General features: G+C 35.8%; 1 protein-coding gene and 1 pseudogene across 3 annotated transcripts; one reads left to right on the forward strand and one right to left on the reverse strand.

Moving 5' to 3' along the window:
- Positions 1-806: 806 nt before the first annotated feature.
- On the forward strand, positions 807-6752 carry LOC113356595 (annotated as a pseudogene).
- A 14267-nt stretch (positions 6753-21019) lies between these two features.
- LOC113361392 lies at positions 21020-23799 on the reverse strand. Of its 3 annotated transcripts, XM_026604644.1 has the most exons (6): positions 23642-23799; positions 23256-23342; positions 22476-22652; positions 22066-22227; positions 21708-21761; positions 21020-21595 (listed from the first exon to the last, which is right to left on the reverse strand). In XM_026604644.1, the coding sequence occupies exons 1-6, from the start codon at positions 23696-23698 to the stop codon at positions 21074-21076; spliced, it is 1059 nt and encodes a 352-aa protein (XP_026460429.1). In that variant the 5' UTR covers positions 23699-23799; the 3' UTR covers positions 21020-21073. The 3 variants fall into 3 exon arrangements, with proteins under 3 accessions (XP_026460429.1, XP_026460431.1, XP_026460432.1); XM_026604646.1 differs by lacking the exon at positions 23256-23342; XM_026604647.1 differs by lacking the exon at positions 22066-22227.
- Between the last annotated feature and the right edge of the window lie 765 nt (positions 23800-24564).

Genomic DNA, 24564 nt, shown 5'->3' on the forward strand with positions numbered 1-24564 from the left:
TCACTTCCGGCATGTCTTCATCACTGCCGGCATGGTCTTCATCACTTCCGGCATGGTCTTCATCACTTCTGAATGTAAAAAAAAAAAAAAATCGTTTTCAAAGTGAGGAGCCGGTAGAGAAAGAGAAGAGAATTTGAAAGGGAGTGGGGAAAATTTAGAATTTGAAAGGGAATGAGGAATATTTGGGTTTAAAACCCTAACCTCAAAGAGATTAATAAGAAGTGAAGATGGAAATGGGGATATGATTTTGTTTTTTGATTTTAAGTTTTTAGATTTTTATTTTGAGGAAAGGGTATTTTGGTATTTTTACCCTCAAAAACATCCTTAGCAAACAGTATTGGTTGGGGAAATAATTTATATTCCCCAATTATTTTTTATATCCCCAATCGCGCGTTCTAAATATAGTCACTGACGACATCAATTTTATCGCACAACCTTATCTATATTGTTGGATGGTAATGGCTATCTGGCTAAGCAGCAAACAAACTTGTGCCATCACGCCGCTCCTTTGCTACTTGGCTGATCATCTATCTTTTTTTCACGTCTCACCGTAATTGCAAAACGTGTTAACCCATCCCCTGGCTTGACAAAAATAAATAAATAAAGGGTTTGCCGGACGAATTCTTATTAGAATTGCTCGCTTTCAAGTCAGAAATTGGTGGAAAGATAATGTCAAATAATCCTACGTACGCTTATACATGTCCTTATCCACTGTCATGCATACCTAAGACAGCTTTATCCGATCATCCCAATTTAGTACTACAGGAACCGTCAATTTTTCTCGAGATTTTCACTCGATGTAGTCTCAAAACCGTTTACTAGTCCCTCGAAGTAAACAAACTACAGATAAACACTCCACTTGATACAAATCAAAATTAATCAAATCACTCCCCTCGATTCTCCTTGTCTCCCTCAAAATTTCAGTGATCAATGGGTTTTTTCACGAAATTCTCTCGTTCTATTCTGATCCGTAGTAGTAGTATTTTCAATGATAAACTGTCCATCTCCAGACCATCAATCTCAACATGGAACAGATTATTTCATCATCAAACTCAAAACACTGAAATAATTTCAAAGAGTGAATCAAATTCTTTTCATTTTGGTACTGGACCTTCTTATATTCGTGGTACTGTGTTTTGGGGTAAAGCTAATTCACCACTTACTATTGAAGAATTTCATATGCCTAGACCTAAAGCTGGTGAACTTCTTATCAAAACCAAAGGTAACCTTAATCAATTCAATTATTTTTTTTATTTTTTTTGAATATTTAGATTTGTTGTATGATTGAATTCTTAAATTGATTGATTTCGTCTTTCAGGTTGTGGAGTTTGTCACTCTGATCTGCATGTAATGAAAGGTGAACTACCATTCCAAGTCCTTGTGTCGTGGGTCATGAAATTACTGGAGAAGTAGTTGATATGGGGCTAATACTGATGCAGGTATTATCAAAAGGTACGCTTCCCACCAGTAATGAATGACCATGCTACTTATTGACTTAGTTTTATTGTGTAGTATGTTCTCTAGTTAAACCAGGTTGAAGTTTTGGATATCACATGCTTGAAAGCCCCCCTAATTTTGGTTTTAATATGAATGTTGCAATTTGACTTTGAGCGGATCCATTCGTCTGCATGTTCTGATAATTGTGTAAAGATATTTCTTGGTCTGCATGATAAGATCATACTTTCAGAATGTCAGACCTTAGGACACCCCAAAGGGCTTAAACAGCTTATTTAAACCCCCAACACAAAGCTTAGAGATTTTTATTAACTCATTATTTGCATTGCTGTAATATGCATATTTGTTATACTATGAGTACTCTGGTTCAGTTCCCAAAACCCATACTACATAGTACATATTTGACAAGCTTTGTGCACTGTTTGTTATGGTTAGCGAAAACCCATAGATAGATAATGAGATACATAAACATATTGGGTAATAGTATTTGAATCTTGTACTTTCGTTTTGGCCTTATATAGACCATTGTGCAGCAACAATAATTAATAAACGTTTTTTGTTTGATTGCCAACTTTTATGAGTAGAGTAATCGACATTTTGAACATCCTTTCAACTCCATGTGAATGGGGTATACCGGAAAGAGGTTTTCTTCAAGTGTATTGTGGATATCAACGAAGGAGAATATCATATGAATGGGCATTCAAAACTAACACAATCTTAGGCAGTGTAAAGTTGTTAGATTGTTATCTGGTTAGTAAAATAATACTAATGATATTTTGTTTTTATGTTTTTGTTAGATTTCCCATTGGCGCTCGTGTAGTCGGAGCATTCATAATGCCGTGTGGCAATTGTTCCTTCTGTGTAAAGGTAAACATTATTATGCTTATAGGTGTTGCTTTTCATACTTAGCAGCATGAATAGAAGATCCATGATGACCCTTTGTTTAATATTTGCCTGTGAATCAGGGCCAAGAAGATCTATGTGAGGCTTTCTTTGCTTTCAATCGCGCAAAAGGAACACTTTATGATGGTGAAACTCGGTTATTCCTCCGTAGCGACGGTATATATTAAATGGTGTTACACCTTTTACTTTATTTCTGCTCCAATATTTATGAAGCCTTTTTTTTATTTTATATTGTTCCTTTTTTGAAAATATACAAAGTAAATAGATGAATTACCCAGGCTGAGGCTGTTAGAAGGCATAGCCTGAACTTGAAGAGAAAAATAATTTGAAGCCATCAGAATGAAATATGATCTGAAAAGAACAACAGACTTAGTGGTTCTTTTGAAGGAAGCATGGTTGTAAATGCCTTAGCCTAAGCCTAAGCCAGGAAGCTAAGGCATTTGCAACCGCAATAATTCCTTTACCATCATAATGTACATTATTGAGATTCATATCCATTCATTTGGTTGCTTCTCTCAACTATGGAATTCTTGGCATGCATCTGTGTTGACTGTTGTGATCAAGCAGTATGAGAGCAATATGACTTGTATAATTAAAACTCAGAGGGAGCGTAAAACAATTACTACTTACTGGGCTGTAAACTGTTGAGAGGAAGTTAACAGAGGAATCAACATATAATATCAGTGATAGAAAATAGCCAATTGAGTTTGGTTTGGGCATGGAATAGTCCTAGAGAAGAGTCAAAAGACTAAGGAGTATCTGTTCTTCCATGGTAACCAGAGCCAACTAAGCATGTGGGGGCCCTATGTTCTAAATCCTTGGGAGACATACTGTTAACGAGAGTCAGGTCCCTCCTTCCCCCTCACTCCCACCCCCCCAATAAACCTCTTCTTTTAGAAGAGGCTTGTTACCTGCAAAGTCTGGGAGAAAATAAGAATATCCCCCATAACCCTGATGCAAGTTGGGTTTAAACCCCAGACCTCGTGGTACAACTACCAAGTGCTGGACCAACTATTGTTGGACACTTGTGAAAGCCAGGTCTTCACCCAGTTAGAAAGTGAGCTGCAAAATAAAGAGAGGTAGATGATACAAAAGAAATTATTTTAAGTGACATGGTACGAATGAGTCAGGAGATATTCCACGCATCTTACTGTAACAGTCTGGGTAGCTAGGCAGAGAAAATAAGAATATCCCCCATAACCCTGATGCAAGTTGGGTTTAAACCCCAGACCTCGTGGTACAACTACCAAGTGCTGGACCAACTATTGTTGGACACTTGTGAAAGCCAGGTCTTCACCCAGTTAGAAAATGAGCTGCAAAATAAAGAGAGGTAGATGATACAAAACAAATTATTTTAAGTGACATGGTACGAATGAGTCAGGAGATATTCCACGCATCTTACTGTAACAGCACATATCATCATAGTATAAGTTCTTTATGAAACGACCTTGACAAACCAATAGATCTGATTTGCCTCCACATAGTAACAAGCAGCTCACCATCTGTGGGTATCCCGAGAACAATGATGTAGTTGTTTCTGGTTTTGGTTGTCAGTGAGGTTCAGAGATGTATGTTTGACTATCTTTTCTGGATTCTGTAGGAAACCCAGTCTACATGTACAGTATGGGAGGGCTTGCAGAATATTGTGTTGGGCCTGCACATGCATTAGCAGTTCTTCCAAATACTTTGCCATACGCAGAGTCCGCCATCCTGGGATGTGCAGTATTCACTGCATATGGTGCCATGAGACATGCAGCTGACATGCGTGCTGGAGATTCTGTTGCTGTGATCGGCGTTGGTGGTGTAGGGTCAAGGTGAAGAGCTGAAAATTTATTAACTATGTGATGGGTGTTGCTAATCATTCCTTCACTTATTTCAATGCCTCTATTATAGTCCAAGTGTTTGAAGTTCGGTAACATCTTGCAGATTCTTCATTGTTCAGTGCTCTTTACTGTCATTAGTCTATTTTGTTGCTGCAAATTCTAGCTCATTTGGAATTTAGAAATAAAGGTTAATCAGGTTAATTGGAATAAGTGCAAGTTTATGTATTAGTCAGGCAACCAAATCTTCATAAATTATCATCTCTCCTTATTCACTAAATTCCTTGTGGGATGTTTCAGCCTCAAAAACAAACCACCAGTTAATTCATTTCTCAACCTTCACTCTCTGCTGTCTGCTGTTTTACATGTATCCTATTGGTGTAATATTACTCGTCTTTAAGCTTTTGCTTTCTTTGTAGTCATTTTGTGTTATGAATGTTTTGATTTTCCTTTTTGATTTCCACCTCTTTTAACTGTGGTATTTCTTTCTGACATCAATATTTTGGTGATTTTTTTTCCTTGTAGCGTCCTTTTGTGAATTTGGTATAATATGTTTTTGCTCAGGTTACATAGACATGGATTTATCCAAAGCATGAATGAAGTTAAATGGTGCAAATATGTCTATGGTTCTGTTTCCATTTGCTGTGATATAGTATTTTACATCATTATGACTACATAATATCTCAGTTGCTTGCAGATAGCACGTGCATTTGGTGCTTCTGAGATTATTGCAGTTGATGTTCAAGATGAAAAGCTTCGAAATGCAAAGTCACTAGGAGCAACTCACACCGTAAATGCAGCTAAAGAAGATGCCGTTGACAAGATCAAGGCACATACTTAACTCTTCTTTTTGCTATTATCTATTGGTTTCTGGCTATAATAACTAACTCTTGTTGCCAGGTTAAAGCTTTTTTAGACTCTTTGACAATTCGATTAGCGTTGTATCTTAAATTCATAGATTCAAAAGAACTTGTTCCGTTGTGCATTGCAAAATACGGGAGCAAGAATGATATGTCAATGATGACTATTCTTTTGGTCTTGATGTTAAGGATGTATACTTAGAAATCCTGCTTAAATGTTTAGTTGCTCGCTCATGTATAAAATGTGTATTTATGATTTCAGCATTTTCAGTTTCTCTGAGAAATACATCTAGGCAGTTAGGTATGAATTTGACGTAATTATTTGCTTGTTTTTCTTGACAGGAAATTACTGGAGGCATGGGGGTGGACATCGCCGTGGAAGCATTGGGGTTACCACAAACGTTTTTGCAGTGCACACAGAGTGTTCGTGACGGGGGGAAAGCTGTAATGATTGCACTTGCGCCAACAGGTGTGATAGGGGAGATAGATATAACTCGTCTTGTTCGTAGACAGGTGAGTCGAATATATTTTAGAAATGAAATCCTTTCATACAGTTATAAACTTATGAGAGACATCACTAGGTACGATGCGACACTGTTGGAAATGTTCAAAATTCCTAGGAACGTTGAGGTCCAAATTGTGCAACTCCAGAAGGATGTCCTTTCAAGATGGATCATCATTGAAATCGTGCTACCATATAAAATGGTTTGTGGGATGAAGTGGGTGCTTGCACATCACACTTTCTAAAGAGACGGGTTCATGAGATTCTAAACCCTGACTTTTGATGAGATTGCCTGCTTGTTTTTTATGTTCTTCTCTTCTTGAGCTATCTTGCTACTGGTTAGATTATAAATCTTCCTTCTAGGTCATTTAGGCTATCTAAAATCTCTTGCATACCACATTTTAGTATCGATATGAATCCTGAAATCCGATTTTATTTTATTTTTCATTTAGCCATCTGTCGTGAGCTTTGAGACTGTTTTTATTATTCAGCTCTTATGTACAGAATAATGCCTGTGTCTGAAGATTTTGGAAAGTAATGTTATGTTGAGACATAAGCCCCTAATCTTAGTGTATGTGCCCATTGTAGAAATTTACCCTTGAAATTTACAATGCACTACCTACTTATCTAGCAATTGGTTCGTAATTTATATTCAAGTCCGATTGCCAGTGCCATAACAATGTAACTATTTTTCTCCGAGCAGGTAAAGATCATTGGATCATATGGTGCTAGGGCCAGGCAAGATCTACCCAAAATTGTTAAACTTGCTGAGAAAGGTGTATTCACCTCAATGCTGCCATTTCGAGAAAATGCAAATTTGAAGAAGCAAGTAAAGCTTATGAAGATCTCAACCGTGGAAGTATTGTTGGACGAGCTGTGGTTGAGATTATGTAAATCACAAAATATTTGTAAGTTTTTCCTTGTTTTCTTCATTGTATTATTAGGGAGAATAGATGCTTAAAAAACCTTGATAAATAATAATTTTTATCTTTGTCATTTGTCCATTCTTTTTGAGAGTTTTCAAGTACTGAATTTCTTATTGAGAGTTTTCAAGTACTGAATGGATGTGTATGTTCATTAGCTACGACTGAAAAAGTAAATTAACAAAGCAGCACAATACCAGGTAATATAAGAATATCATTTAATAATGAGAGCAAGAAGAAAAAACTGCTGGGCAGAGACATTAGTAACCAGCCATATCTTCAAGATCAGATGGCAATGAAGGAATTACTGTTGGCTTTGGTGTTATCAGAAGTGGTGGATTACCAGTATTTCTGATACGAGTAGGAGAACCTTGAAGAACTTCAGATGTTCCGGTCACAATGTCGTAGGCCAAACAAAAGCGACTACGTATAAAGATGATAACATTTTGATCCACCGGATTGAAACGCTTAGACACACCATCTAAATTTCTGAACGAGCTGTTAATCTTCAATTCAATGTTGCTGTGTACCAATTGCCACGACCATCCTCCAACACCATCAGAGTAGTAGTCCTCAAGCAGCCAAACACTCAGTAAAGGCGGCATATTTACTATCTCATTAATATGGCCATAATAGATTGACCCTTCTGACTCTCCAAAAAAACCCATCAAAAGCATGCGGACAGTGATACACACTATTTATGCTATCCCGAGGCAAGGCGATCAACCAGCATTGATCGCTTTCGAGAGGGTAAGCTACGACGATCATTCTATTAGTTTCCTTTTCTTTGTCAGTCCAATACAAGACTCCATTGCGGATAAACATGGTGTAACAATATTTAGTAATTGCTGTATTGCATGAAACTTTATAGGTATTCCATTTGCCCGTGTCAGATGAGTAGACTTGCAACTTGAAAGGACTCACAGATGCAGGTACAGTTGGGAGATAAACCACCTTGTAGTGACATGCAGAATTGATAATTTCACTTACCAATTTTATAGTCCCAGCACTTTTAGCAGACTCACCCTGATGAGGCCGAGAAGGGAGCAATACACATTGTTCGGTAACAGGATTGCATATGAAGAACCTATGGGGATTAGAATTTTGTCCACGATTTGAACAAAGAACTAAACCGTTGACGCACGAGGCTAAAAGATGTATAGTTTTGTTGTTTTTGAATATGTCCGAAAATCTAAAAGGAATTTGAAAGAAAAGCCGTCGCAATCAGTTACGAATTTGTGATGAAGTTGGAGAAAACGAGTTTCAAAGAGGGTTTTTGCACCATCATGTTCGTGATAAACGAGGGTCCATGGGGGAGTAGTTATGAAGTATTTGAGTAATGTGTACATAAAAACCGGGTCGCACAAAAGGGAATTCCATAATTTCGAAACGCACCTGAATCTGTATATGGATTTTAAAGGAAGAAGAAGAAAGATCTCACGCAATATATCCTGATGATCTATTTTCGAAGAACAGGAAGATGAAGAAGTCCTCACCATCATCTTCAGATCTTTCTTTGAAGTTGTTTTCCGATTGGTCATGTTGTTCGCTTCACCTTAGGCCTTCTTAGCTTATTACAAGCAGCAGGAGAATAAGAAGAGTTGAACTATGTCAGAACCCTTATATGGACTAGTAACAATAAGTCTCCTAGTTAGATTAGGAAACAGTTCTATTAGTTAGTTATAAATCATCAACAGACCCGAGGGAAAAAAAATATCGAGAAAAAAAAGTGATAATCGTGAACAGCAGGGTTCGAACTATGTCAGTTCTATTACCCTTATATGGGCGTAGCCCAACAGATTTCAAGTCTGTCTCCTTAGCCACTCGGACATATTGACTTGTTTGCCCCTGCTCTAGGGATTTGATATATAGAATTAGGGGTGCACATACCCTATCCATACCCGCCAACCCTACCCTACCCGCCAGTTTTTTAACCGTATCCTATCCTATCCACTATTTGGCGGGTAGGGTGGCGGGTAAAGATTTTCTTAACCGCCAGTAAACGGGTAGGGTGGCGGGTATAGGCCATATCCTACCCACCCTACCTAGAAGTGCACATACCTACTCCTACCCGTCAACCCTACCCTACCCGCCAGTTTTTTAACCGTATCCTACCCTATCCATTATTTGGCGGGTAGGGTGGCGGGTAAAAATTTTCTTAACCGCCGGTAAACGGGTAGGGTGGCGGGTATAGGCCATATCTTACCCACCCTACCCGTTGTGCAGCCCTATATAGAATGACATTTTAAGAATCTTCTTGTCTGCCTTGTGCCAGAAACGGACAGAAGTCTTCGACTTTGGGACGTAACAACTTTTAGCTGTGGGTGAGATCAGGTAAGGGAATCAAGTGCGCAGTATCCTGCTGGGATCAGAGATGTAAGAAGCGCAATTGTACCTTGGATCAGTGTGAGATTGATTAGGGTTCAATTACAGTCCAGACCGAAATTAGTTTGTAGTAGGCTAATGTCTGTAGCGGCTTAATACAATGTGCGTTCAATCTGAACTATGTCCCGGGGTTTTTCTGCATTTGCGGTTTCCTCGTTAACAAAACTTCTGGTGTCTGTGTTATTTCTTTTCTTTGTTATATAATTGAAATATCACAGGTTGTGCATTAAATCGATCAATTGGGAAATCCGACCTTTGGTTGTTGATTGAAATTGATTGATCCTTGAACATTGGTCTTTGGTACCGTTCAAGTTAATTTCTCTTGTAATCAATTAGACTCGCAGATTTCTATTTGCTTGAGTAAGTATTGGATCGAGAAATTGAGATATAACTTGTTGATATACTTTTTACTAAGATTGAGTCTGACTGTCTAGTTGATTCTCTTAAAAGTATATTGGAGTTGGTCCATATAGATTGCTAAGCCAATTATTAGGTGAGGTTGGTGTACTTCCACTTTTTCAGCTCCTAATTAAGAGAATACCTAAGCACATAATGCCTGATATCATAGGCATTCTGAAGCCAGTTGGAGTCTTCCAAGAAGCTAGAAAACCTAATGGAAGAGACAGATTTGAGAAGAATATGGAAGTCAAACTCAAAATTGATGTTACTAGACCTCTGGAATTTGGGTGGAAGCTTTTGAAACCACTACCATCTCATATTGGTTGGAATTCGCTTATGCTCTCAATGGTATCAAATTTTGTAAATTCTGTAGAATCCTTGACCATCCCAGCCCCCTTTGCCCCATTCCACCATCTCAAACCCACAACATCAACTTTCCTTTCAATCCACCCCAATCCCCACTAACTCAATAGCAGAAAAGTGTTCTCGCTGGCAAAGCCATTGTTCCCCCATCCACTCTTGAAAAGATGTTGCAATGAAATTTGAAGTTAAAATGAAATATGCTAAGAAGTTGGAGCTGGAAACTACTTTAGCCAACATTGCCAACTCCTCCTGTGAACCACTAATCTTTGGAGCCCAACCAAGTCAAAATGGCACTGCAGAAACCACTCAACACCCAGATGCCATTGCTTGCCAGGTGAAAAACAAAAAATTAGACTTGTCCAAGAATCTTACTAATACCTACAAAAAAAAAACAACCTAGCAAAAAAACTACTGCTAGAGCTCAAAGAACCAATTCCCCTACTACTCATGATCAACCATTCAATACCATCATTTCCCCCACCTCTTCTCCCCTCAAACCCTTCCCATTCAACTTTATCCCTACCTTATCTCAGCTTAAAGCCAAAATGGATTCTGACATGGCTAAGATAAAGAAGGAAGCTTGTAAAGCCAAGAAACAGACCCACTACTTTGAACCTCTAGTGGAACATCTTATTGCTTCTGGCATTGTTGAACGCGAAAAGAAGAAACCTACCAGCAGCATGGAAGATGATTTACTCAACTCCACTCATGGTGAACAAGCCAAAATACTCAAAGATTCTAATCCAAACTCTCATTTTAACCATCATTGGTTATTTAATCTAAACTCTCATTTCAACCATTGAAACATTCTTAGAGGATATTTCGTCAAAGTAAGCAATTTTCAAGGTGATTGAAACGTGTCATGACTTTCGTCACTAGGTAAAGATGAACTTGTCCAAAGCTTACCAACACATATTTCGAGAAATAGGCAGGCGAGATAAACTCGGCTCGAAATAGCAAATGTGTATAATCAAAGTCTATATAGCAAAACGACTTTTGTCTCAAAATAGAAGATAGAGTAGATATACTTTTGAGTGATAGATAAGTTCAAGTCTCCACATACCTTTTAGTCGATGAAGATACACCAGTTCCTTGAGTAGTCATTCGTCTTGTATGATGATTGCCATGGAGTTCTTGAGATCAACTGCACTTTCTATCCTAGTCCGAGACTTAGCTATAGTAGACTAGAAATCAAGACTTATAGTTTTGATCACTAACATTGACAAACATGCTTGAGATACAAACCATGCGAGTTCGAACGAGCAATGCTCTAACAATCTCCCACTTTGTCAATTTTAGTTACAAAACTATCAATACATATGGAATACAAAAATAAATGAATTAACTTTTTTAGCTCCTATTCCACATGCCTAATCTTCAACATTACTCGAATCTTCGTCACTTCCAAGTACTCCAATGATCCCAAAGGTTGTAAGTTCAGCATCATCGTTGTTGAAAATCCGTAGCTATAACAACGAGAAAATAAGAGTTCTCAATCATTGTTATACAGTGTCATAGTATCAAAGTTCAATTGCATCACAACTTCGACAACAATACTATGGTGATATGTATCACTCCCCCTTAGTCAGTACTCCATCTCACATGGAAACTACTCCCCCTTACATAATGATCCGAAAAACATATGTATTTGTAGTATGAACCACATATTAGTTCTCCCCCTTTTTGTCAATAAAATTGGAAAAGGTACGAAAACGGGATCTTAATGAAATTCCTGAAAGAGACATTTCATGACCAAAAGTAAGCACATATCATCTTATTTAGATGCAATCATATAGCCGAAGCTAAATGCATCCATCAAGGAGTTTTACAAAGATACAATATAATCCCTATAATATTCCACAGCCGCACTCCCCACAAAGATTTGTCAATTAAGCACAAGTTCAATTAAGAACTCCCCCCCCATTATATGTCATTCCCAAAGGAACAACAAGAGCGACCTTAATTTCAAAAGAAAAGAAGGATTTGTTTGGACATAACAAATCACATACAAGTATGAATTTGAATCCAAAATACTCAATTAAATTAACCACAAGAGAACCCATGATTGATTTAATCGGAAATGCTCAACATAAGTGAACTTATGGAGACTCAAAAATATACAAATAGATTAATCACAATAGTAATCAATTTAATTGGTCATGCTCGACAAAAGAGAACTTACGGAGCAACAACTAAATAACCAAACGAAAATGATTAATTTATTTGAACATGCTCGACATAAAGTACCTCACGAAGCAACAACTAAGCTAAGAATAACTCAGTCGATTGTGCTCAACATAAGACACCTTATGGAACAACACAGTATGTACACAAAAATTGTGGATCAGAGGTCGACTTTATACCGTGGAATAAGCAAGGATTCATTCTATTTTCCATCACCATTTTCACAATGGCATACAATAAATATAATCCTTGTAAACAAAAGATTTTAACCTATCTTCCATCAATAATTGACACAATAGGCTTAACTTTTGTATTTGTCAAAAGTTCATTCCTTCTTTTATCAACACATGCATATCGACATATAAAGGACTTAATTTTCGACAAGGTATCGGACAATCACAGTTCACGGACGCAAACACACATATCCCATAACAAATTGCAATATATAAAACCATAAAGATTAATACTGTAAAAATCAATCTTTGTCCTTATAAGGTAGAATCAATCTTTTTCGCACGGATTTACACCAAAAGTGGTTACCAAAAGCGTATGAAAAGATTTTCTTAACAAAGAAGAACATACAAAGTCATTAAAGACAATGCATCATAGTTCACATAAGATGATTGTCAACATTCAAGAATCCCATAACAATGCGTACTACTGCCCATTCTTGAATTTCCTTCTTTGTGATTCACCAACATCATTCTTGTAAAAGCTATAAATGAGATTAGAATAGAATTACTCCAAGAATCCAAGTGCCCAAGTCCAGTAGAACAAGTGCGACGAAACGGAGAAAAACACTCAAAAACAAGATGCGGTAAAAAGACCAACATCAACTCATTCACATTTAGGATTTATATCACCATTTTAAAGATAATTCAAAGAGGAAGAGAATGCAAAAAGAATGAGGTCATTCCGAGTTCGGACGAAGAAGTTACGACCAAAACAAATTTACCGAATATCGACGTCCAGTATGCATACGGGTTTGCAAACGAATTTTCGTATCCTGGAGCAGTATACAGACGGGTATGCGTACCTAAAACCCTATATTTTTATTTTAAATGATGTTATGCATACCTGGTATGTGTACCATGTAGTCCAAACATCCCGAACTATTATTTTCAAACCTAAACATTTAAGAACCTTAAACACAGATCGAGTTAGGTAGAAAAAAATGATAAGAAAGGTATGTGAATCATTATAAGTTCTCTAAGAAAATAAAAGTACAAATATTGCTCAAGTTTATAGACATACCTTTTTAGATGAATCCATTTGAATTCTACAGCCTTACCAAACATAATCTGTGCGCCCCAATTTTCGTGCTTCCCTCACCGTATACATAACAGGGCATTCCTTGGTGAGGATGCACTTAAAACACACTCAGGTTGTGTTGAGGTGAACAATGTCTTGATCACCACAAGTGACTTTTAGATTATCATGAAAGAGATCACTTTTAGAACCTTTCACATCCAAATCCATCTTTCCAAAGAACTCTTTAAGTTCCAACATCATGGATACTGCCTTCTCCATAGGTGGAATTTTCTGGGAGATCATTCCTTTTCACACTCAAAGTGTCATTGAATTTATTTGGAACCCACCTATGAGTGCGTTTAAAAACAACCGGAACCTTTTTCCCGTTACACTCTTCAAGATTTCTCGAAAGAGGATTGGATTTACTATTCTTTTGCAAGTTAGTCTTTCTCCAATTGGGAACATAGGATCTTGTCTTCGTATTTACGAAGTTATACTTTTGATAACCATTACGATTGTGAAAAGGATTCGTATGACGTTTATAGGCAAAAATAGGTTTATCACAACACTGATTCCTTTGCCTAAAGGTTGGAAAGTTACAACCTGCAGTATTAAGGGGATTAGTCTTAACATATGATCTTGGTTTCACAACTTCTTGTGATGCCCAAACAAGAACATCATGAAGTTTCTCATTCCTTATACAGAAAGGACATCTCCTTTCTAGATGACCTTTATTTCCGCAATAGTGGCAAACATAAGGAATGTTCTTACCTCGACCTGTATGTGCTGACTTTGGAGGTTGATATACTTTGCTCTTTCGAACCTTAATTTTCGGTGAAGATATTTCACTTTTGCCATCAGTGGAAACCTTTTGTTGAGAAGAATCACTAGCCTTGACAAATTTTACCTCTTTGCTAATACTTGGAGCATCTATTCCCTTATAGCCCAATCCTCGTGTATCACGATGATTTTTACTTGCTCCTAGCATAGTGGTTAATTTGCTTGAACTGGTATTGAACTTTTTCAAGTCATATTCCAACATCTTGATTTTATCAAGAACAACATCTAAATCAGCCTCAAGGTGTTTTTTTCGAGCAAGACAAGCACTTTCTCTGTCATCAAAACTAATATGTTGAGAGTTAAACCTTGCTTCAGATTCTGCAAGTTTCTCTTCCAAAAAAAAAAATACTTTTGATAAATATTATCACATTCAAGTGACATCATACGTAGGTTCTCCTCAGAATCCTTGAGGATCGATTCTTTAGAACGATTCGAAATATAAACACATGCGTAACATCTTCTCAATTTCTTGTTTTCTCGACAGAGAGGAGTCAGAAGAGGTGAGACATGAGAAGTTGTAATCTTCTTCATATTCCACGAATCCAAAAACTTAACATACTCTGAGACTTCCTCATGAACATATCTATCAATATCTGAATCACCTTCATCAGAAAGTTCATCCAACTGTTCTTCTAGGAGAGTTTCCCAATCAAAAGTTTTTACATCAAGAGAATGTTTAGATATTGACTTAGATGTGACAGTTCTCTCAGGTGAATCCAAGCTTTTAGAATCATCTGGTAATTTCTGAACTGGTACGTTATTAGAGATAGGCTCGTCCATAATCAGATCGCTACAAACACATACTTATAAGGTCTTTAACGTGTTTGCCTGCTCTGATACCAATTGAAAAAGCGGGGGTGCAACAACCGCACCCAATATTTCGATTAACAATCTGTATGGACAAACTCTAATATACTTTTAAGAGAATCAACTAGACTCAATATTAATAAAGTATATCAAAGATTTATATCTCTCTTTCTCGATTCAATTCTTACTCAAGCAAATAGTAATCTGCGAGTCTAATTGTATACGAGAGAAATCACTTGAACGGTACCAAAGACCAATGTTCAAGTATCAATCAATTTCAATCAACAACCAAAGGTCGGATTTCCAATTGATTGATTCTAACGCACAACCTGTGATATTTCAATTATATAACAAAATATAATGTGGAATAGAAATAACACAGACAGCAGAATTTTGTTAACGAGGAAACCGCAAATGCAGAAAAACCCCGGGACCTAGTCCAGATTGAACACACACTGTATTAAGCCGCTACAGACACTAGCCTGCTACAAACTAACTTTGTTCTGGACTGCAGTTGAACCCCAATCAATCTCACACTGATTCAAGGTAAAGTTGCGTTCCTTACGTCTCCGATCCCAGCAGGATACTACGCACTTGATTCCCTTAGCTGATCTCACCCACAACTAAGAGTTGCTACGACCCAAAGTCGAAGACTTTAATAAACAAATCTGTATCACACACAAAAGTCTACATGAATAGATAAATATGTCTCCCACAGAAATACCTACAAGTTTTGTTCCGTCTTTTGATAAATCAAGGTGAACATGAACCAATTGATAACTCAGACTTATATTCCCTAAGAACAACCTAGAATTATCAATCACCTCACAATAATCTTAATCGACGCGGAGAAAGAAGATATTGTGGAATCACAAACGATGAGACGAAGATGTTTGTGACTCCTTTTCTATCTTGCCTATCGGAGATATAAATCTCAAGACAATCGTTACGATTGTACTCAAAACAATAGAATCAGCAAGATCAAATCACACAATTACGAGAAAGTAGTATATGTTAGAGCATTGCTCGGTCGAACTCACATGCGTTGCTATCTCAAGCATGTTTGTGAATGTTAGTGATCAAAACTATAAGTCTTGATTTCTAGCCTACATAGCTAAATGTCTCGGACTAGGATAGAAAGTGTAGTTGAGCTCAAGAACTCCATGGCAATCATCATACAAAGACCAATATCCAAGGATCAATCAATGACAATCAACAACCAAAGGTTGGATTATTCTAATTGATGATCTAAACGCACAACCTGTATTGTTTCAATTATAAAGATAAAACAATATAATGCGGAAATTGAAATAACACAGACACCAGAAATTGTGTTAACGAGGAAACCGCAAATGCAAAAAAACCCCGAGACTTAGTCCAGATTGAACACACACTGTATTAAGCCGCTACAGACACTAGCTTACTTGAAGCTAACTTCGGACTGGATTGTAGTTGAACCCCAATCAGTCTTCCACTGATCCAAGGTACAATTATACTCCCTACGCCTCTGATCCCAGCAGGATACTGCACACTTAATTCCCTTAGCTGATCTCACCCACAACTAAGAGCTGTTACGACCCAAAGTCGAAGACTTAACAATAAACAAATCTGTCTCACACAGACAAGTCTATCAAAGGATCAATCTGTCTCCCACAGATAAACCCTAAAAGGTTTGGTTTCGTCTTTTGATAATAATCAAGGTGAACAGGAACCAATTGATAATCCGGTCTTATATTCCCGAAGAACAGCCTAGAGTTATCAATCATCTCACAACAATCTTAAACGTATGGTAGCGAAACAAGATGTTGCGGAATCACAAATAATGAGACGAAGATGTTTGTGATTACTTTTTATATCTTGCCTATCGGAGATATAAATCTCAAGCCAATCAATCTGATTGTATTCGTACGATAGAAGATGCAAGATCAGATCACACAACTACGATAAAGTAGTATCGGTCTGGCTTCACAATTCCAATGAAGTATTTAAGTCGTTAACCTGGTTTTAGAAGAAGAAAACCAAAGTTTAAAGGAGAAACGACTCTAGCACGCAAACTAGTATCACACGTAAGATGTGGGGATTAGTTTTTTCAAATCAGGGTTTGCCATTAAGTTACCTTGGTAACAAAGCAATCAATATTCACCGTTAGATGAAAACCTTATTTAGATTCAAGCTAATATTTCTCAACCGTTAGATCGAAAACTTAGCTTTTTACACTCAATTGAAATGCACGTTTCTAGGTTTGCTAACCGTACCCAACCGTATGCACTTGTTGGTTCAACAATAGTTAACCAAAGGTTAGCCATATGAGAATTTCATATCAACCATGTTCTTCTTCACCATAACTAGTTCAAATGACTCAAATGAACTAGTTAGAGAGTTGTTCAATTGCAAGGAAATCTTATGTAACCACACAAGACACAATTGAAGCAAAGATGATTTGATTCACTTGAATCGGTTCATGAACTTTTATAGCCACGGTTTGCAAAATGCATTCCGTAGTCTTTTTAAGTTTAAGTTCAGAAATCATCTTCAGATAAATAACCTTCTCAAGTTCGCAGACTAGGTTCGCGGATTTAAGTTACCGGGCAGAGTTTACAAACTCCAGCAGAAATTCTCGGGCTGAGAACTTCGCCGTTTCGCGGACTTAGCTTCACGCACTATTTTGTCAACTCCACCAGAAATTCTCGGGTTCGAGAACTTCGGCAGTTCGCGGACTTGGCTCACGCCATTCTTCCGGTTCTCTTGATCAACAAAGTTAGCAAACTTTGGTTCAAGGAATAAGACTTATACATAAATGTATTTTCACAACAATGCTTATGTCCACCATTGGTTATGTAATCTAAACTCTCATTCCAATCATTGAAACATTCTTAGAGGACGTTATATAGTTGTTACACCATTTCTCGTCAAAGCAATTTTCAAAGTGATTGAAACATAACATGACTTTCGTCACTAGGTAAAGATAAACTTGGTCGAAGCGAAAAGCTTACCAACACATATTTCGAGATACAGATAGGCGAGGTATACTCGGCTCGAAATACCAAATGTGTATAATCAAATTCTATATATAGCATACGCCTTTTTGTCTCAAGAAGTAGGAGATAGAGTGGATATACTTTTGAGTGATAGATAAGTTCAAGTCTTCACATACCTTTTTTGTCGAGAAGTTCCACCGGTTCCTTGAGTAGTTCTTCTTCTTGTATGATGAATCTCCATGAAGTCCTTGAGCTCAACTACACTTTCTATCCTAGTCCGAGACTTAGCTATAGTATACTAGAAATCAAGACTTATAGTTTTGATCACTAACATTGACAAACATGCTTGAGATAGAAACGCATGCGAGTTCGACCGAGCAATGCTCTAACAATAAATGTAATCCCATATAAGACTAGGCCTGGGTAATGCTACCAATGCCCTGAATTCGAAAATTGGTCAGCATCAAACTCTTTATGGATCAGAAAAATAAAAATGATTAGGCTTGGTTTCATGGACATGATAAGATTAGGTATGGGTTAGCAACACAATCAACCACCCACTTTATAAAGTCTCTTTAAAATCTCTCTTTGTATCCAGCATTGTCTCATTCTCATCAAACAAACCAAAACATTGTTGTCTTATCCACCTATTTCTTCTAGATGTATCCTGTAAATTAAAAATTTAGATGGTGTTCATCTTCTAGATCTTCATGAACATATAATAATGCTTATGCTCTCATAAGTCATTATGAAGACTGAGATACAATAGTCAGATATTCACGATCTCCATATGGTGAAGGGACATATGTACCAATTGCCAACTTATCTGTTTTCTATCTACAACTTTTCTTTACGGGGTTTTTTAAGATTGGTGGTAAAATGGAATGGAAGTACATGATCCTGATTATGTTTATTATAGGAACCGATTTATGAAAAATATTAATCATCTTTTATGTACTTGGAATCAGTTTATTTATCAATAAAGTTGAATGAAGGAGTTAGCATCTGGAAGTTGCGTGATTTATATAGAGCAATTTTCTGCATGTTTCCTCTGAATGTGCATTTGCTTTAGCTGAAAAACAGCTTCAAGAATTAATTTTCAAGAATTCATATGTTCAATCCTTGCCATTTTTATATATTGAGAATGTGAACAATCCGTCCAACTGTTATTGCGAATATAGTATTTTGTGCGGTAAACAACCCTTTGTTGTACATGTGGTACTGATCATCAGTTGGAAATCCAGATTCCTTTCCTTTATTTTTGTTGAACTTGAACAGTCTTTACATGATTTCTCCACCAGCTACCTAAAGCAACCTTTTTTATGCAAGCTCTTCAAAATTGTCATTAATCTTAATTTCTTCAAGACCTCTACTATCGGAAGCCAAACCCTTATCCAATGGAATTGTATAACCTTTTGGATTCTCCCAATTTGATATACATGAAGGGTATTATAGTCTTGGTAATCTTTCACGGTTAGCGGACGAGAAGGCGGATGCATAACCAGCACAGGTGGGGATCAAGATTTCTTTGGAAACTTAACTACACGTGTAAGTGTATAATTGGTGAGCATTTGCAGAATTTAAAGAGCTCATAGCAATTCCCAATGGTGTCTCTGGAGTGAAGATAAAGAAGATATACCTTCTTAAGAGACTCAAGATGATTAAAGTTACAGTCCATAATAACTAATTATGGAAAAGCTTGAGTCGGATTAAGGTAACAATGCTTGTAGAGATGCTAGGCTAAGAATTTACAACCCACAAAATCCACCACCATCCTGTAAGGTATGAAGTGTTAAGAACATAACTAAACGACTCGACTACTAACTCAGTCCCACGGAAAAAAATTGTTTTTCAAGTTTACTGTATAGTAACAGCTCTAGTATGATGGTACATGCATGTCTCCGGATTCATAACTTAAATGCAGTTCACAAATATATTACGAAAACAACTCAACAGAATAGGGTGAGGACATACCAAACCCATAAAACTTCTCTTCCTCTTGTCCTTTCTTGCTTCAATTCTTGGAAATAGAATACTCACCAGATGCTCCTCTTCCATAGTCATACTTGCACCGTGACTCCAAATTCAACAAGGTATTATATGCATGTTTAATCCTCATAAACTTCTCTTGTACATTTTTCTATACATCCAACAAAATCAAATTTATCAAAATTTCTCTTAGTCATTTCATCAAACAGTTAACTGCATCGAAAAAGAAGGCACATACATGTTTATTTAACATCAGGATAGAACTCGAGTGCAAGTTTCCGATAAGCTTTCTTGATCTTACCAGGAGTTCCAGAAGATGAAAAAACTAATACATTATTATATGGATAATCACCATTACCACCAGAAGCACTACCAGCTCTACAACAGACCTGTTACCGCTTCTGTTTTTCTAGATACTGGGATTTGAGATATGGGAAACATAGAAGAAGTGAAGCTAGAATTGATCATCTTTTCTGAATCTGTAAATGGTTGTGAATGATTTTGATTGAAGAGTTCCATGAAGGGGAGGTGAAAGAGATTTTTTTTTTTTTGAAGCATGCATATATTAGAAAAGCAACTAAACTATTATTACTCGTGGGAAGGTGACTCCCCTGGAGTCGTTTAAAAGAATTCGGCTAATAAAAGCCGGGTTCGCCTAGTCCCATATTGTTGTTGAGTAGTTTCCGCATTGGCTACCATCTGCCGCATAGTTTGCTAGACAATCTGCTGCTTGGTGAAAGAGAAAAGAAAGAGAGAGTATCCATGTATAATTATCTTCTTCTTCCATAATTTGGAATGGATTTGAAATTTCCTTTTTTTTTTTTCTTGAAGCTAATGGTGTTCTGTTTTATTTAAGGGGTAATAATTGTTTGGTCTTATTTTATGTGGGAGTACTATTTGGTCTTTATTTATTCAAAGATATCATAAATATCTAAAATACTCTTTCTCTCTTATTTTTCCATTTTCCGCACGTGGTTTTTTTCTTTATTTATATTTTGTCTCCACCAATTTCTCTCTCTTCTTAACATTAATAAATAAATAAAAACAATTTAAAAATTAAATATTTCTTAACATGAATAGGACAATATAATATTTCCTATTTTACTTAATTACTACTTCTTGGTGCAATAAACTCAAATCAAATACAAGGGAGTATGGTCAGGGTGTAGAGTTTGGTCAAAGAAAATATATTGTTGCGCTTTTTACACACTGGCTTGGCCATTTTGCTAGTGGCAAATAGGAAAAATTTCCCCTTGCCAAAAAACGACTACTGCATATTTTGAATGCCATGATAAATTATGAGTTAGTGCAGTGTATCATGGTAAGAGTATAAATTATATGGACGCGACCTTTAGTTTGGACAAATAGCATTATTGTTATTAAAATTACTACACTTGATTCCCATCGATCATAATTAGGTACAGTTGCCACCAGGTCCTCCGAAAAACATCATTATCCCATACATAGTATCTTTACCGTAAAAAATAAGATCATAGCAACTAGCTTTTGCATTGCGTGTCAGTTGGACTTTTGATGTATCAAAGTCTAAGAAAATACCATGTTTCTCAGAGACTTTCATGTCTGTTATACAAGTTGTATATTTTGGATCCGATATTGGCAAATGCTCATGTCCCATTGGCGGAAATGAATCACCAATATCTCCTCCCGCAATCCCTCCGTAACTAATCACAGAGGCATCATTTTCTAAATGAGTAAAGAGCTCTTTTGGCCAATATCCAATATTTGTATTTTCTACGCCATTAATGAACCACCAGTTGCCGCTTTTTGGATCCCGATGAACTGAAAAATCAAACGTAAATTGTTCCCCTCCATAAGTACCACCTATAAGATGTTCTCCAAATGTGTACGTGGGGTGGATTTGTATAAATCCAGGACAAAGCATGTTATAGCATCCTGTTTCTTTAAATCCATCGGCCTGTATATAATTATAAACAATCTAAATAAGTGATATTTTTTGAAAGTATTTATTTGTAATTATTTGAGAACTTAAATATAAATTAGTAATAGAGAAATGATTAACAACGAACCGTCCACAAACCGAAAACATGGGTCGCATTGTCACCAAACAAATTAGGATATACCTGAAATTTTAATAAATATATTAATTATAGAAAAGTGTACAAAAAACTATAAAGTCACGTAAAGATCATGACTTCAAGATCAATATCACTATTGCACTTTAGTTACTAAGATTGCCTTGCCATATTATGATGGTATTAATCATTATTAGATCAAACATAGATCATGATTTTAATGTTGATATCGTTATTCTGTTTTGGATGCTAAGATTGTCTTGCGAGATTATTACGAAATTACTATAAGCATTATTTTTCCAATAAACGCATAAAGATACATTATTTATAAAAAGTTCTGAAAATTACTTACAGCCCACCCAAACTCTATACTATTTAGTTCTTCCGCAGGGCCATTCTGTATCCAGATTTGACCAGTGCTAAGTTGGTTCGGACCAACAATTGGAGTTGCTACAGAAATACTGGCCCTACCTCCATAGTACAATTTTTCAGCAACAGGTTGAGCTGACACGTACTAAAAAAAAGGAAGGATAAGTGAACAAATTGAATTTCTTTTGATAAGAAATAGAAGCGTTTGAATACTTTATTCTCTGAATTCACTAGTTTTATATAATTTATGAAATTTAATGTTCATTTATATTTTCGTTAAAATGAAAATATAAATAGTTTATGTATATATATATACATACAAATTTCAAATAATCATTGGAATCATGATATGTTCTATAATTGATTAGAACCAGAAATATAATCAGTACTTACATGGCGATGCACTATTTGGTTAGAGACACGTTTTGCATTTACCAAATCCTCCTTCGTGGTTCTTCGGATAGGAACAGTTCCTGAAGGGCACCCATCAATTTTAAATCGTATAACACTGGAAACCATACTAGAAGTAGGTCCATCAATCTCTTTTCCTTGAATCACGTTTGGTTTCATCTACACATAAGTGTTTGTTAAAAAAATGCATCAGTTTTTTTTTTCAAAATGACATCACTTAAAATCTTATTCACTAAGTTCATTGAGACATCAAAATAAAAATAACAATTTGTTCCTTTTTGGAAAAGCAATATGTTTCGTTTGTTTATTTTTTTCACTCTTGGAAACAGATAACAAAGGGTAATTTTTCAAAAAAAAATCTTTGGGTATGTTTTTGGATTTCCTTCTTTTTTTTTTTAGCAAACATAAAAATTGGAAAAAAAAATATAATATTATTGTCTTTTTATATTTTTTAGAGATTTTTCTAAATAACAAAATATCATTTCTTCTTGAAAGAAAAAAAAAAGATAAAACACTTTTAGAGACAACTGTTTGATATATTTATAACATTCACAATATAAATTGTTGAGTTTAAGGTTTTGAATTAATAAAGAATTTCTGAATCGGATTGTTGATCTAGAAAACAAGCTAATATAGATCTACATTTTAATAAAATAAATAATTAAGTAACATTATGTAGTAGGGGAATTTTAGTATAGTCCATTTAGAAAAAGAGCATTACAAGTAAATGTGAATGACATATTTGAAAAATAATATAGTTACCTGAATCTTGTGATTTCTAAGCAGTGGATGATCAAAAGCCGGCTGTTTGTAGATGTTTATACAGTCGTATGTGTTACCAAGTGTTGTCTATAATTACTCAATGTAATCAGCAAAAACAAAAGTTAATACACACTTAATATTTTTAAGAATCCAAGAGTAAGATTTTCTCTTTCCATAGCCAGGAAATCTTATTCCTAGTCTATGAAAAACTAAAAATTAAGATTAAACATTTGTTAAAAACCTAACACTGCCTTAAGGTAAAGCCTTCAATAATTAGTTAAAGATTATATAAAAATAAAATAATCGATAACCGAAAATATGGAAACATATAAAATATCTCTTATATTTTTCTTAAGAACAAAATAATTTATAAAATTATGGGTTACCTTAATGGATTTCACAGGAGGCTTATTAAGGATTTTAAGTTTTTTGTCCAATTCCATATCTTCTTCTTTTGATATCCCTCCTTCCACTCCATAGTTTTTTAGGTAAAGATTTAAAAGTACTAGCACTATCACCAAATTGGAAAAACTCTTCAAGATCATTCTCACCAAATTTTAAGTCGTCCGTCTTGATAGGAACCAAGGCCTATATATAAGTCAACCATAGGGTAGTTAATTCAATATTTACTTGTGAAAAGATCTAGTATCTTAAATGCGCAATCAAGATAATATACTTTTAACCTTAAAGATGGGTTTGAAAATCTTAATTAGTTACTTTTTAGTATTATGGTGAGGAAATAGTATGATTTCTGATTTAAATGAAATATAAATACAAATATAAAATATATGCAAATCATTAACAAGTAATAGGACATAATCTGTATTTTTCTTGTCTCTTAGTGTTATGCGTAACGGAATGTTCCAAAAATATTCAAACTAACTTTTCTTTCTTTTATTCTTCAATTCTTTTTAAAAAACTTGAATTACAAACGGATGGATCGAGGCATTATGAATCACCTGTAGATGACTATCAGATTTCTCACGAGTAATTGACGGAACAACTGCTGTTCAACAACACAACCAAAATAGTATGAGATTAATTCAATGAACATAAGAGTATATTAGTTGGAAAAAAATTGTGTACGACATATACTTTCGTATTCGTAATATACTCGCGATCTCCTAGCTTATGAAACACATCAACAAACTTCGCATGCAACTCCTGATCTTTAAATGAAGCTTTTTTGCTCTTTCGATTTTGAAACTGTTCGGCCCCATCCTTATTGTTTAATGTCTGATTTTATTTTTCCTGTTTAAGATTTTTTCGGTTTCTTTCAAAGTTAATTTTATTTTTGTTGAGTCCAAAG

This window comes from Papaver somniferum, chromosome 3 (genome assembly GCF_003573695.1).
Source record: "Papaver somniferum cultivar HN1 chromosome 3, ASM357369v1, whole genome shotgun sequence".
Taxonomy (NCBI): domain Eukaryota; kingdom Viridiplantae; phylum Streptophyta; class Magnoliopsida; order Ranunculales; family Papaveraceae; genus Papaver; species Papaver somniferum.